The sequence below is a fragment of the Falco peregrinus genome, chromosome 8, assembly GCF_023634155.1.
Source record: "Falco peregrinus isolate bFalPer1 chromosome 8, bFalPer1.pri, whole genome shotgun sequence".
Lineage (NCBI taxonomy): Eukaryota > Metazoa > Chordata > Aves > Falconiformes > Falconidae > Falco > Falco peregrinus.
In genome coordinates this window covers 64,946,188-64,961,951 of record NC_073728.1, presented here as the reverse complement: position 1 = coordinate 64,961,951, position 15,764 = coordinate 64,946,188, and the positions used below count along the sequence as shown (strand labels likewise).

General features: G+C 39.7%; 1 protein-coding gene across 1 annotated transcript in view; it reads right to left on the bottom strand.

Moving 5' to 3' along the window:
- The window catches only part of LARS1 (leucyl-tRNA synthetase 1), a 32,911-nt gene extending 17,406 nt beyond the window's left edge, over positions 1–15,505 (bottom strand). The window contains exons 1-18 of the mRNA XM_055811828.1: positions 15,340–15,505; positions 13,845–13,963; positions 10,499–10,586; positions 9,753–9,833; positions 9,182–9,319; positions 7,907–8,068; positions 7,096–7,208; positions 6,631–6,694; positions 6,029–6,096; positions 5,446–5,671; positions 4,340–4,427; positions 4,161–4,237; positions 3,429–3,482; positions 2,300–2,440; positions 1,560–1,637; positions 537–622; positions 382–447; positions 202–284 (exon numbers count right to left, since the gene is read on the bottom strand). Of these exons, the coding sequence (XP_055667803.1) occupies positions 202–284; positions 382–447; positions 537–622; positions 1,560–1,637; positions 2,300–2,440; positions 3,429–3,482; positions 4,161–4,237; positions 4,340–4,427; positions 5,446–5,671; positions 6,029–6,096; positions 6,631–6,694; positions 7,096–7,208; positions 7,907–8,068; positions 9,182–9,319; positions 9,753–9,833; positions 10,499–10,586; positions 13,845–13,963; positions 15,340–15,345 (1,738 nt within the window). The 5' untranslated portion in view covers positions 15,346–15,505. The remainder of the gene's footprint in view (positions 1–201; positions 285–381; positions 448–536; positions 623–1,559; positions 1,638–2,299; positions 2,441–3,428; positions 3,483–4,160; positions 4,238–4,339; positions 4,428–5,445; positions 5,672–6,028; positions 6,097–6,630; positions 6,695–7,095; positions 7,209–7,906; positions 8,069–9,181; positions 9,320–9,752; positions 9,834–10,498; positions 10,587–13,844; positions 13,964–15,339) is intronic.
- Positions 15,506–15,764: the final 259 nt, after the last annotated feature.

Here is a 15,764-nt window from a genome sequence, read left to right as displayed (position 1 = left end):
AAAGTCAAATTACCCCTGGCCACGTGCATTTTCAAGAAAGGGTGTCTTCTCTGGCATGCTGCGTCAAGGTGCAAGTTGGATAAATCTGTTCTACACTTAACTATACCATTTTGGATTCTAGATAGCACTTAAGTCTTCCAAGTGAGGGGATGAGTACCATTCTCATGAAGCACTGAGTTAGAAAAGGAGTGTTTTGCCTACCTAAACCGTATGTCCTGGAGCAGGCATGTTCCTGTAGCCAACCTAAAGTAGCTTCAAAATTTCTCCTCGTCTCTTCACAAAACCTGTAAGAAATAAACTATTACACCTCTCAGCCCTCTTAGACTGCCACCACCAGCAGTAAACAACTACTCTACTTTATTATCTACTTTTACAACTTACGTCTCCAGATGTTTCAAGCACTCAGATGCCTGTTTCTTCCAGGTCACTTCACCATAATCTAAATACCTACAAGGAAAAGTTTACTGTAACAAAGCAATCCACAAGTAGAATATAACTTGGCAGTAACTTTATAACTACAGCTTTACTTCACTTACCACTGATCACAAAGGGCCACAACACATTCATCAGCAGACCTCGATATAACTTGTTTCTCAGGTTCCATATAAATCATGGCTTCACCCTAAGAGTTTAAAGGGCAATAAAAGCTAAGATTTAAGTACTTAACAGTCTTGAAAATCCTCACATCTTACTAAAAATTATCCTCTCCATTCTAATCTGTTTTACAGCATTTCTTACATGGCTTTCATCACCGCACAGGCTCTCTGTCTCAGCACTGACTTCAGTAAAATGAGGGCAACACTTGGCTATGTACTTCTCCGAGGTATTGGTTCACATAATTTTGTAAAGAATGTCTCCATGCATGACAAAAAGGAGGACAGAAGCACAAAATATTACTGACTATGCCCCTACTGATTACAACAGCTTCTAGAAAGCCCTGGGGGACAGAGGGATGGGGGGAATGTAAAGAAAAATAGAATGGTGAGCTTTAACTCTACCTTCACAAACCATGTATTCTTACGCAGGATGAAGTGTATTATAATCTGAACAGAACAATGCTGCAACAGCAAAGGAATATTGACTAAATAACTGAAGCCTCTCCCACTTCCAGTCCTCATGAGGAAAATCTTAATAAAGAGATGACATTATCATGGTTCATGTACTATTCTTCTTTCTCTGCACGATGAACCCCAGAAATGGGGTGTTTGCACACCATGAATAACCTTCATTGGCAGGCTGGAAAAAGACTGTCAATTCAGATCCTACACTTCCAGTATTCTCCCAACTATATCAAAGATTAAATCAAACCATCAAAATATTTCCTAGACAAGGTGATGGGATGAAGCAGGGAGTAAGAGATCTCTAATTAAGCTATTCATCCCACTTAGTCCAAGAGCACAAGGTCTTTCTGCTAGCAGTTATTTTGGACTCTGTCGCGATCCAAAGCACCACTGAGAGGACTGCAGAACAAAAACAGAGAGGTTTCTTTAGCAACTCAGCTACTATGAAAAGGACAAAATGGATAGTATGCATGCAGCTGCTTCTAAATTATCACATACATTATCCACCATCATCTTCTGAATAAGCTTCTTGACATCTTGAACTTTTTGTCCTTTGAATCCATCCACCAACATTACCTGTAAAAGACAGGTCACAGAAGTTGCTTTTTAAAAAAAACTAACAATTAATAGGTGCAATAGCTCTTTAGATCAACATAAAGGAGCAGTCACTGCAATCTTTGAAATGCAAAAAACAGCAACAAAGCTTGGCTTTTTTCCATTAAATACAGTCATCTTTACCCAAAATGAGTTTGCATACATGTCAGCATGCACACAGACAGTCAAACACGGATAGTCAGAAATAAAAATTGTTGCCAGCTTACGAGAAAACAGCTGAGGAATACATCATAGTAATCCACTACACAAGTAAACACAGGAGGGAAAACAAACAAACAACCCACACCAACACATTGCTCTCTTCATATCAGCTTCCAAAACAATACTTGTAGCAAAATTGGTCAACTCCCCAGAAAGTGATCACTTGCTAAGAAATCAGATTATAAATCTCAGTTTGCATTCACACATTCCTCCATTCTCTTTCTTCAATTCTACAAAACTCCTCCAACTGCAGAAACTGATTGTAGAAGTCTAAATGAAAAGTGGTCCGGGGAAAAAAGAAAAAAACCCCTCCCTTCTTTCTTACAGTCTTTTTTAAAGTTACAATTATTATCTTTAGCCACTTTTTCTCCTAATCAAACTCAGCAAGAAAACACTTATCAAAATCTTTTATTATTACTCACTCCTTCATAAAATCCTTTCATGTACACTCTCTCCTTGGCCTCAGCAAGCTTCTCTCTGTCATTCTGGCTCTGGATTTTGAGCTCATCACAGATTAATGGAGCACAAAGGTTGCCATAGCCAGGGATTTCAATGATGGGCACCTGAGAATTAACAAAACAGCATCAGATATTCAGTTCAAGTTATCGCAATGTCTTTAGACATTTATAGTCTACACAAAGTTTTGTTCCCCAGATTTCACAAGCTTCACAAAGTGATGCATTGAATGCAACTGAGACAAGTACACTTTGCTTGGTTCAGTCCCTAGGCTGATGTGGGAGTTTGAACCAGGGATTACGAAGGTGGGAAAAACCACAGTCATTACTCATTACTTGAAAGAATTTGTGCTACATGGTATCTTGGCCAAAATCAATATTAACCCAAGAACCCCAATGGCAGCAAAAGCAGGTGCTAGGGCATGTCAAAGTCCTACTGTATTGTGCTACTCTGTAAATCTGCAGCATCTAATACTAATCAAGTTACATAGGACTTAAAAAGTATTAGTGCAATTCTACTCATCAAATCAAAAATCCCTGGCAGTCCCCAGTATACTACTGATGTGCCCTGCTGCAAGCGATAACCCAGCTTTATCTCCTGACATGACACTGGTACCAAGCTGTACCAGTACTGAAGCCAGCATGTGGAAGCAATGGTAATGCAGAATATCAGGATGGTCTTACCTGTAACTTATATTTTCCAATGAAAACAGATTCAGCCATGAATCAGCATTAATAGTAAGGGATTTGAGCTCTTTGCACAGAACAGATACAATAATAATCTGGCTATTAAGGCTGTAAGTTTTATTCGGTTATCAGTATAATCACACAGCCCATTCTCCAAACGAGTAACTCCCACAAAACAGTATTTCCCACAAGTACAGGGCAGAATAACAGATCTTGGTTGCAACCCCTAACAGACCAAATCGTAAAACTATAGCAAAACATGAAAGCTTTACTCTAAACTTTTCAGCTCTTTCTGCTGAGGAAGTTTTAAATAGAAATTCTGGAAAAGGCAGGCACAGTTCTTGGTACGTTTCTCATCATGAATGCAAAGTCACATGTATCATGGTTGGCCATGCTTGGGTGTACTTACCGGTTCAAACGGCAGGACCATTTCATCTTTGATGCCATACTTCACCCTCAAAGCCTTTGAAAGTTAGAAGAAAAAATAAAATGCCATATGGATAGAAAAAACCTAGAATTAAAAGGTTTTCATCCATTCATAGGGTCTTCCTTGTACATAACATTTTATAAAGCAAAGCCACTTTTTTCCTGCCTTCCCACCATTTCTCACATGAGTTTAATCCTCATCTCATTTTCAGGTGACTCTCTGTCACAATTGTCTACAATTTTAAGAGCAGAAGAAACAATATTGCTGTACCCTGAAAATGAGCGGGACAAAAATTCAATAGCCAGGGATAGCTGTTTAGATGCTGATGTACTCTTGAAGCTGTAATAGCAACAGCTACTTTAAGTCTCAATTTATTTGTTATCAAATTAAGAAACTGAAATTCATACAGAGGTCTTAATCCCATGTCTGGAAGTCATTTGCACAACAGGAATTTATTTCTGTTTCACTAGTACTCTTCTCTAACATGCAGCAGAAGTTACACGATTCCAAAACTCTCCTTGGAGTCTGAGAAAAAACATCTGTCCCAGCCCACCTGTTTTTAACTTCATTTATTTTTAACTACTTTGATTTCAAGTTAAGAGATGGCAAAACTCCAATTAAAGGGAGTTTCATTTTACCCAGCAGATAACCACTTTTGACCCTCCACACTATGAAAGGAAACAGAAACAGAAGCAGTTCAGTTAACAGGCTGACCTGTTTTTTTTTCAAATCTCTCAGGGCTGTAATGTCATCCGGAGAATCAGAGGGAACACTTGTTACCACTCCAGTTCCTTAACAAAGAAAAAGATACAACAGACAAAAGATTAGTCAACACATACTGAATGCACGGTGCACATCAAACAGGCTTTGGCAAGACACTGCTGTAAAGTTACCTTTATCTTCCTTAATTGTGAGCATGGGAAGAGCATATGTAACTTTGTAGGCGGTGAGAGGTGCTGAAAGTGCAGCGCCAAGAATCTCCTATGTAGAACAAAGGAATATCATTACATTAAATACCACTTTTTCAGCCTAGCCAAGTAAGCTCTCCTGGCTGATACTCTTTAAATTTGCTGGCATTACTTATATATTACAAACAAATAAATACATATATTTAGTTAGACAAAGAGAAAGTACATATGAAAAGTATGCATATACCATTTGAGATGGTATATGGACTATTTACTGGTAGAAAAGTCAAATACCAGATAATATAGACAAATAATATTGTCAAAAACTAGGTTAGACAAAGGCAGAAAAAGCCTATTTTCAAGACTATTTATGCACTGACAGGACATAGTCTAGATGTTGCAGTTGTCTTCCATCTCCCTAATCTGCTTGAATTCAGATCAAGTCTACCAAGAAAGAAAAAAACGCCAAACCCCTGTATTTTCTACTTCATCCTTCAAAGCAGGATCAAGAAACATAGTGACAAGTTTTAGTGAACCGAGATTGAGCGATGCAAACAGCATGAAAGAACTTTGCATTAGGATGAACAAATGGCACTAACTACCCTTATTCAAAGCACAGAAGTTAAGGAGTTCAGGATACTAAATCTCAAACTCACTAATACTCAGCTACTAAGATAAGAAAGCTTCATTCACAAAGGTGTACCAGAAATGTCAGCATCAACAAAAAACCTTTTCCACATAACCCTTTCTAGCTCCTATTTTTTTCTGTCCCTTTCCATTCCTCAGAGAAGTCATCACTCTTCCCAGCATACAGAAAAATGTTACCTAAAACCATTCATTCATCAAGTAATGCTAAGGCAACAGTAATGCCCTTCTCCACAGGTAAGTGCATCAGGCTAATCTCTCAGAAGTATCTGTAGCTCAGCTGCCAAGGAAGCTGTCTTCTACTTGCTTTTTTAGTCACTAAACACTCCCAAAATTTTTGTAATAGCTCCTATATTTTCTTTGTAATTAGAATTCTACCATCACCTATGTAAGTGTAAGCTTCACAGGAACAGGAAAGCCTGACCAGCAAGCTGCAAGATGCTTACTTCTCCCATCAGCTCCTTGACAACAGGTACGACTCCATTATCTCTTGTAAAGCCCTGGTAGGACATGTTCCTGGCAGCTCTTTGGGTACAGATAAAAATATCCCCATTCACAGTTTCAAAGCCGATGTACTTCATATCTGGGCGAACCCAGCAGTTAGTCTGCCCAAACATGGTCTCCGGTCTGAGTGTAGCAGCCACCAAGAAGGTATTTTTTCCTCTTAGGCCACTGAGCGGGGGGAAAGAATTTTATAAGTCACCAAAATAAAAACATTCAGGGTAATACAGAACATGCTTTTAAGATAACATGAACTTTTCAGTAACATTTCCCAACGGATGAAAGTGGGTCATTAAGTTCTTTGTGGGTTCTTAATTTGATTATTTTTTTTTTTAAAGAAAACACTCCAATTTGAGTTCCACACAGACTAGCGAATATAGCAGCTCAAAACAGTGATGAAGTCTTTGAAGTGACAGAAATAACAGGGTAGAATTAAGTTCTGCATTAGGCAAAACAAGACTGCTTAATTTAATGGGCACTTCTGGCCATAAGATAGAATTTGTAATGGTGAGTAGGTTCAAGACCTACCTTAATTTTGTGGGATAAGGATCCAACACCTTCATTTTTATTAGCGTATATTCTTGAGGCCCGACACCCTACAATTCACATAAAAAATGCAGCAATCAATATATAACATTGACTCAACCCTTACAGAAAATAAATCCTATTCTGTAGCAACCTAGTCCAAATGCTATTTAAGGTACTGTTGCTTTCTTCAAAGTAAATCATATTTCCATTGAAACAAATGGCTGTTTACTAAAATGCAGACTGGTGAGAGAGGTTATTTTATTCCTACATCCAAAAATTTACTTGTTACAGGCACTATCTCAGCAACACATAAATTAGTAACAGTTTATTTGTTTTATTTCAACAGATAGATAATGATGTGATGTGCCAGCAGCATCAGTACAAATTGCCAAATAATCACAGCAGGCAGCTATCCCAAAAAATACTATCCATAGCTCAAGACAAATATTTTCAATAAAGAAGTTAATTCAATTTTCACACGACAACTGAGAACTGGTAACTCTATACATACAAAATAAATTTTGCTCCAAGATACAATTTATTTTTCCATTCAGTACTTAAGATCATAAGCAACACATAAAAATGTCAACTGAAAATACTACCTCTCCTGTTTGCCTGTCATGGTCCATGCAAGGCTGTCCATCTTTTGGAGAATAAATTGTGTATCTGAAAAAAGGCATATACTCATACAGTAGCAAATATAATAATGAGTACACCAAGCTGGGGGTGGGGGTGATGGTGTCACAGGGAAGATCTTTATGAAAAAGACACCTCAATGGTATTTTCATATTTTCCACCAATGTCAACATTCAGTTTTTGTAAGAGCTTTAGTATTGGCCTTATTTTGCTTTGAGTGGGTATCCATGGAAAAACTGAAACAAACTCGATCTCACAGTCTGCGCTAGCACATGCTGCTTTACTGTGTCTAGTTGAGCATTTGAAATTAAAGGATTCCACTTTAATGTGAGTTATAAGCATATTCTAGAGACATGTCATAGGGTTCCATCTTCGGTAAAGCTAAGCTTATCCATATTCACAATAAACTCAGAGTTGAGCGGCAGGCTTACCGTTTGCCAAACTTGATCTTATTTCTTTCCCTCAATGTAAGAAATTGCCATCGTACAAAGGAATCATAATAAGGATTAACATCTGTAGTAATGAAAGAACGCCTCCAATCCACCTAGAAATGTATACGTGTCTCCAGTAAGTAAATAAAGAAAGAAATTCAAGGAACCTTACAACAGCAAAACCGTTTTAAAAATAAAAAGAAATTTCTCTCCAAAAGGTAACGCAAGTGCATTATCACACAAAGGGTGCATGCATAAGAACGTAACTATGCAATCTGCATGTACATGGCCTTTCAGAGCCAAGATGCCAAAGACTCAAAGCCCCATCTACTGACTGTGAATTTGAGAGGTTTTATAAGTTTTAACCAGCCGCTCAAGTTAAATTTCAGCACTACCTTGTTTCATAATCTCTACCTGTCTTTATTTAAAAAAAAAAAAATCTGTTGTCAGAAGGACAAGTATCTTTATTTAGTATCACATCATTACTCTTCCTAATATACTATCAATACTGACTACAGAACAATTACTTAATCTGGAAACAAGAAGTGAAAGTCATAATTCATTTATTAGATTCTTTTTTCCAGTTGTGATCACTGCATAGGGTATAAGCACTATGTAAGAAAGCACTTAATCATCACTCAAGTCTATTAAAAGTTTAAAATAATAATTCCATAAATACCAGAAGTATTTCCGGAATATTGTTGGTATTATGCTGAAAATAGTCCCAAAGGAGAAGCCACATATTCATAAATATAGTAACAATACATATATGGCTGCTTCTGTCATTGAGTTTTAGATTTCAAACAGTTACCTTCAATCCCATGCTTTTCAGATCCTGCACAGCAAGGGGAGGGAAATAATCCAGCCAATGCTCAGCTTCAGAAAAACTGACTACTTCTTCATCAGAAAGACCCAAAGACTTCATGATTCCCCACTGGTATTTGGAAGAGCCCGCCTTGGCAGCAGCCTTACTCTGAAAGGACAACTGTGATTAGGAAAAATTGCACATTCTTGTATCCATGACAGCTTTATATGCTCAAGAGCATTCTTCTCCATTAATCTTATGGTTTCTATTTCAAGGTACACAGATTCCATATATTCAAGATATATTCCAGGTGTTACCGATTAGTTTCTGATCTGCACTGTTTCCTAGCTTGTATTCAACCACACATACATTACCCCCTCGTCTTTTCAAGGGTTACATGCTTACATATACCCGATACATCCGCAGAAAGGGCATCATGACAAATGGGCAAGAAATTACCAGTTTGCCAACAGCGTAGTCAAACAAATAGGGTTTTTTACCATGAAAAGACAGAGCAGCCCTCCACTATATCCTTGCATCAAAAACTTTTTCTGCTGTTACTTTGCTGGTATTACTTTCTCCAACTTTTGTCCTTCAAATACATCTCTACCCAACAGCAACTTACTACCTGCAAGGGTAGGCAAGATCACATCTTTGTTGATGTAGAGCAGACAGAATCCCAAATCTAATGCTTCCAGTATGACAATCTCTTTAGCATACATAAACAAACACCAAAGAACATCTCTAAGCTTTTCATAGACTTGATTCCTCTCTTTGCTTTATGATATCCCAAAATCATAAATCTCATTAAATACCCAATAAGCCAAAATAGATTGGATGATTTTACTTAGCTTATCTAACCAGAATAGGCTAGATACCAATTTACAAGAAAATAATCAAATAGTAGGTATATACATCCCCTACCTCTGACAAAGCAGGGTTATTTCCTACAACTTGTTTGTGAATGCTTTGTGCAGAAAAAAAAAAGAAAAGAAAAAAATCAGAGTATCAGTCTGGATGATCTCATTTTTCTCAGGAACCTTTTTAACAATGCACCATTTCACCATTAAGATTTCATGCATTAAAATGGTATCTCTGAAACCATGCAGTAGATGCATTTTTCTCCAAGTCTACCTCAAAAGTACCCAGTTACCTTGGAAAGAAACAATCAAAATATTTGTATTGCAGGTTTCTCTAAGTGTGAAGGAGGAAAAACCCTGAATGCATACTTCGAAGCTTTGAGAGCACAGCTACCAATCCAGAAAGTCTTTAAAATCTTACCTTTTTGCCTTTTGCTTTGTCTTTGATGATAATTTCTTCTTTTTTAGCAGAACTGTCTTCCTCTTCTTCCTCCTCATCGGGAAATTCAGGTGGGCAGCCATATAATTCCATTTCTCTCTTCAGCTTATCCGCACAAGCCTGAATAGAGTTATTCATAGTCTATCAGCACTTTTCCTCAATCATAGCTAATGAGTGCTTTTTACTGATAACACTTTGTATTTCACTACAATGCTTTGAACTTTTTCTGGACATGGCATTAACTTCTATGAGATCTTGCAATTTCAAGAACGCCTGCCATGGCAGGAAGAGGCTTATAGCAAGGATCTTCTTGCAAATCCAAAAATACAATAGGTAAACTTATTTTTAAAGCATTTTATTTTCTAGAAACTCATAACATACAGTTCAAGCACATCAGATCTTTACTACAAATTCAGGTTCCAAATCACACTGTCTTGATGAATTTTTTAATAAGTTAGTGTGATGTTCAGGATGGGCAGTAAGTAACGCTCAAAGTACTCTTTAGTATAAGATACATTAGAAAAACCTCTCGGTAAAACTCTGAACACCTTACCTTTATAGGCATCCCAGTGCAGTGTAGACCAAATGGAAACAAGCAGTTCTTTCCCTTTAGCCTCTGGTACCCAACTGCAAACTATAAAGTGGAAAAATGAAACAGATGAAACAAGAACAGCATAAGGCTAAACTAGCACCCTTCTCAAAAAGTAATTGAAATTCTTTAACATGAAACCACTGAGAGCGCGCTGACTGCGGTCAACAGCATCTAGGAAGCTAATTAATGGAAAGAAGGTGAAACTAGACTTGGTTATCAGGTCTGCCACTGCCTGCCTGCTTAAGTACAAGCTTCCCTAATTTTCAAGGGGCTGTTTTTGACTAGAGAAAAATGGGTACAAAGGAGAGATCAATTTTGTGGAATCCTATCCACTAGCCTAAAACTTGTTAACACCCAGGTATCAGGGCACAGTAATCACAAACAAAAGAGAGAGTAAGTTTTCTTGTGAAGTTTGTGCCATTTAGCAGCACCTCCTGAAAATCTTGGCAAATCTGAACAAATGAATAGAGGAAACACCTGTAGTCTGTGTCTCCTAGAATTAAAAAAAAAAAAAAAGTGATCAGTGGCATTTCTCTTCAACCAGCAGTATTTCCACTGAAAATATGGGAAAAAAGGAAAGTTTGAATAAGTCATTACAGAATCTATAAAATAATTAGTGAGGTATTCTGTTAGCTCAAAATTTAACTACAAAATTAGCATTTGTTCTAGAGTAGTATGTGAAGGTATTAGCAAAGGAAAATGCTTACCTCACATTTAGATAAAGAAAATGTGTGTCCCAGGTGAAGGCGGCCATTCATGTAGGGATATGGAAAGGTAACAAAGTACTTTCCTTTGCTGAGAAGAAATTCAAAGAATTAAAACACACAATTAGCTTTTAAAATAACCATCAGAAGATGTACAGGTAAAACAGTTCACTGATATGTTCAGCTATTATCAGCTTATAGTGGCATTAAAATATTTCCCCTGCCCGTAATGTCTTTGATTTTAAAGAACGGATACACTAACAGGTTTTAGCATCTTAAAAAAAAAAAATTTAAAAAAACACAAAAGAAAAAGCCCCCATAGGACCGACATCACAAAGAGACTTTGAAATAGGTAGAACATCTCCCCAAAGGTAACAAATTTTAATCCTGGTTCTGTAAATTAATTACTGCAAAGACTTGAAGTCATCTATTTACTCTCCCACTGGCTCAGTTCAGATTTTTTAGGGGCTCACTGTAAATAATTACTCACTTCACAGGATACATTGTTACAGGATGTTTTGAATACATATTGTGTTGCTGTAACCTGACCTCTCAAAGCAAGTTAAAATAATTTCCAGATCTTCAGGACACTATAAATTTCTACCTCAACCTTTGCATTCTACTTGGTGCCTTGTCTTTTCTCTTCAGACGCTACTGTTGATGTATAAGCATGCATAAATGAAGGCCAAGTCATTTGCTCACTTGCAAAATATTACAATGTAAGCAGCTGCCACCTGTTACACCGCTTTAGTTATTTGTTTTGTAGGAAAGTCAATCTAAACCAAGATAATAACTAACCTCATATTGCCAAGGTCACTGCTTTTTCAGTCAGAGACCTACCCAAACAACTAATGCTGTTCCACCAGGAAGCCCCTCTCTACACTGTAAAGAGTATCGACCCTATCGACCCAAGAGGAATCAGGCTCCCAAGCATGCTAAGCATTCCCACGTTCTGTCTTAAGTTTCTCAGGGTTGCTCTGGGGCAGAAATAAACCCAGGAGTTAAACAGGCTTTCTTAAACCCACAGCACACTCCCTTCACCCATGAATCACTTCCTCCTGCCAGCAGCTTTGCTCCATCCCTTCCTCAGGCTGCCACCTGGCCCTGAGCAAGCAGCAGCCATCCCCACATCAGTTCAGTCCAGCAGCACTGCACGTACCACCAGCCAACCCGTCCCCACAAACAAAGGGATGCAACAGAACATTAAAGCTTGCCATCTGCTCAGGCAGCACAGCAGACTATCTGCCACATGGAAAGTGAAGAGTTCAAACTCATGCTACACATGCCTACTAGCCCAGAAGAATCTATTTCACAAAGCTGAGAACAATTATGAAACCAGCCAGGTGGAAGAAAATTTAAACAAAACCATAAACACCTCCTATAATCAACAGGCAGCAGCTCAGGAATATTGCACCACACAACCAGAAAGCCATTACCAAAGCAAAATACCATATTGACCAAAACCAACATAGACTAAAAGCAGAATGCTCTATAAACAACAACAACAAAAAATCCTTAACTAAGAAAAACAAGGTAAAATTCACAGCAGTTCAAATTAATTAGAAGTGACAAATACTAAAAAAGAAAGGAAAAAAACCAGATAAACTTCAGGACGGTTTCTGTGATCCACACACAGCAATAATGTCAACAGGAGTGGTTTTTTTCTTTTATTTTAACAAAATAAAAGACCAAAGGTAATCCTACCAATGGCACTATTATGAGGAAACAGCAGAAAACAAAGAGATGGTTCAGACACAGTCCCTCTAGAAACACAGTAAATTACATCAGCAGAGGAAGCTTCAAGCAAAGAAGCAGAATAGTGCTTCTTTGGTCAATAATAAATGCAGTGACTAGAACTGAAGTTAAAGAGAACTTCTTATGTAGATAATAATAAATAAAAAAAAAAAAGTCAGATCATTGTTGTTAGCCATTAAAACAACCAAAGAATATCTGTGGTAGAATTCCATTCTTATTTAAATAAAGGTTATTTTTTTCCTAGGGAATCTCCTCTGGTTCAAACCAGAATTATGTCAAAGAATTTATCAAGTTAGCGTTTTGGAAAAGGCCAACCACGTTATAGGTCATCTCTCCTGGTCCATTTTCTTTGAATAACTGAATTTTAACAATGATACAGATATTCCTGCTATCACCTCCTAGGACTGAGTTTTGCGTGAACAGCAACAGATCTCTTACAGCAGTTCCATCTACATCATAGTAGAGCTCTATCTCAACATAAGAAAAGACATTTTCTTATATAAAGCCTTTTCCTGCTACAGGATAAAATCCCACTGTGACTATATAAGGCCTGGCCATGGAAACTTTCTGCCAGCATCATCTCTCCCTTCCAGGGTAGCTTTTAGTAGTATTAGCTATTTAACAAACAGTGATAGAAGTTTAAGACAAAGCCCTGAAATAAATATATGGCATTTACCTAGAAGTGTAAGAACATTATTTCAGCAAATCAACTTTTTCTCTATTTAGAAGGTGGTCACATGTTAGCATAAAGAACACTGAAATTTCATACTAAATTGCTCTATGTTGTCAAGTAGTGGGTCAGTTTCAAGTCAGAAGTATTAATTGCAGCCTTAAATTTCAACCTGTAAGACAGTGAATACTTAAAAGAAATGCAGGCTTTGATTTAAGTAAAAAAAAAAAAGTGTGAGCAACACCTCCCCACACAACAGTTTTTATTACACCTCCTAATTTACCATTCAAATCTTCTGACCCATTTGGGTCCTTCACTCTTTACTCAGTTCTGGGACTATTTTGCTGGAGCTGCACATACAACAGAAGTGCAAACCAAAACTCTTATGACAAACAAGGTATCACGACAAATGTCTGCAATATAGTTTATGCACGAAAAGAAATCACAACACTTCACCTGAGGAGCAGTAATGATCACACACCTGACCCTCATCCACTCCTACACAAAGTAAAACAGGTTGGCCTACACCAGAACCCAAGATACTTGTTTAACTATTTTATCAGCAAAGCAGAACAAGCCCTCTCACAAGTAAGGGCACAGGCATCACATTGAGAAGCCTCCTCCATATCAAACAGTAGAAGTCACCCAAGAGAATCCATTTTTAAAATCTCAGAGGATACTGCAAATACCAAGGAATGCATCCTGCTGGAACTTGGCCAAACATATGTACGCCATTGCTTCATGTTGTCAGCTACAGAAATGCCAACTTAATGCATAAGTAAGTACCTCCAGATAATCCAAGAATACTACTCATTCAAAAGAGGCCACTTTTTTCCCTCCTGGGTTTTGAAGAAAAAAGTTCCCTTGAAAAGATACTTCAAGCAGTTAAAGATAAAGCCTGTAAAAAAAAAAAAGTAATAATACCTCTTTTGGTTCTGTCTACCTGAAGCATCAATCTCAAAGACTCTCTCATCATCCCACTTTTGCTGGATCTGTTTTTCAATTTTCTTCAGGAAATCAACTTTTGCTGTCCCTTTACGTTCCTGTTAATAGTAAGAAGAAAAGTTTGACTGAATGGGTCAACAAATACAGAATTGCAATACATTACAGACCACTCCTGAAATGTTTTTGCTATGGGCAAGCATTTCTCTGGACTCTGTAACACTGCAGCATAACATCACAACAGAGCATCATTAAGGCGATCAATGACTGGTCTGTGCAGACCTGTATCCTTGAAATTCAGCTTTCTGAAACAAGATCTAAGATCTGTAAGGAAAGGGTTAAAAACCTCTTTCCAACACAAAGTGCTCTACAGTAGTCAACATAACACACACTACCAAACCCGATCATCTTAGCAGTAGCTAACAAACCTGGAGGTGCCTGAATTGAGTCAATAGGAGTGGACGTAAATCGTTAGTGGAAAAAAAAAAAAAAAAAAAAAAAAAACACCACACAGAATTCCGGTTTTGTTCCAGACTCTTCATAAACCCCAGGTAATGTTCCTTCATCTTGCTATACATTTAAGTGGGAATAGCACTCCCTATGCCAGAAGACTGTCACACAACTGTACTCTAACTGTAGTTCACAAAGAGAGTTCTTCAGGTAAGTATGAAGTGTGAAATATTCCTTCTCCTTATTCTTTTATCATCTAATATACTGCAGGCATTAAAGGATACATGCACTACAGATCCCACAGTGATAAAGCTCAACACGCACAATGCTTGAGGGCGTGGGTTTACTTCCCCAAGATCAAGGCACTACTAAGGTATTTGGGGCAGAAGTTGTGCCTACTTTTACTCATACAGGCAAACAGAAGTCTGATTAATAATAAAGGTATTACAGCAAACCTCAAAATGCCTTTAAAAGAAAAACAAAGATACTACAAGAACTTAATGAAAGGCTCTAACTCAGGCCAAGAAGTGTAATCACTAGACTCTTCTTCCCCCATGGTACTGAATCATTCACCTTAGCGCGGCTCTATCATTTTACTCATTATAATGTCACCTATAAAAGCATGAAACCAGCTGCAGAAAGCTCGGGCTTTCAAAGCGCAAGTTTCACACAAACCGTGCCCGCCGACCCCGGCGGCAGGAGGGCTCAGGGACACCCGAGGGGACCGCCAGGCTCCCGCCGCGACCCTCCCAGGGCACCGGGCCCGGGACTCTGCTCCCACAGCCCCGCACACCGCCGAACGGCGCGCTGAAACGGGCCAGGCCGCCCGCCGCTGGCACGGGGGAAGTCCAGGCACCGGCACTGGCTAGTAGCCAGCCGCAGGCCAAGAGACGGCGGCCCCCGGACAGCCAGCCCCGGTCCCGCCGCTGAACAGCGGCCCCAAAGCGGGGACCCCGTAGGCAGGGCCGCGCAGCCGGAGCCCTCGCTCGGCCTCGCTGCGCAGAGCCCAGCTGCCGCAGCCACTCACCGCCATCTTGCTAGGCCGCCGCGCCCGACGGGAAGCAGGCCACGCAGCTGCCGGGCCGTACCAAGGCGGCGGGGCGGGGCTGAGCCGGGCCGTACCAAGGCGGCGGGGCGGCGGGTGGGGCAGGCGCGGGCCCTTGGTGGTGCGAAGGCCTCTGTCAATAGCCACCGGTAGCAGGAGCGCGACCCGGCGGGGGAGCAGCGCGGCCGTCCGCCTCCCGCGGCCCCACTCCCCGGGCACGGCGGGCGCAGGGCCCTCCCCATGCGCCGCCACAGGCCCGCTCTCAGCGCTGGGCCAGCGCGGCCGCCTGGCATTGGCGGTGCCGAGCAGCGGCAGGGCCTCCGGCCTGCTCGCTGGAAGCGCGCCGTGCCTCGCCGGTCAGACAGCCGGGCCTGCCCGTGCTCTGCGCGCCACCGGCAGAGCCCGCC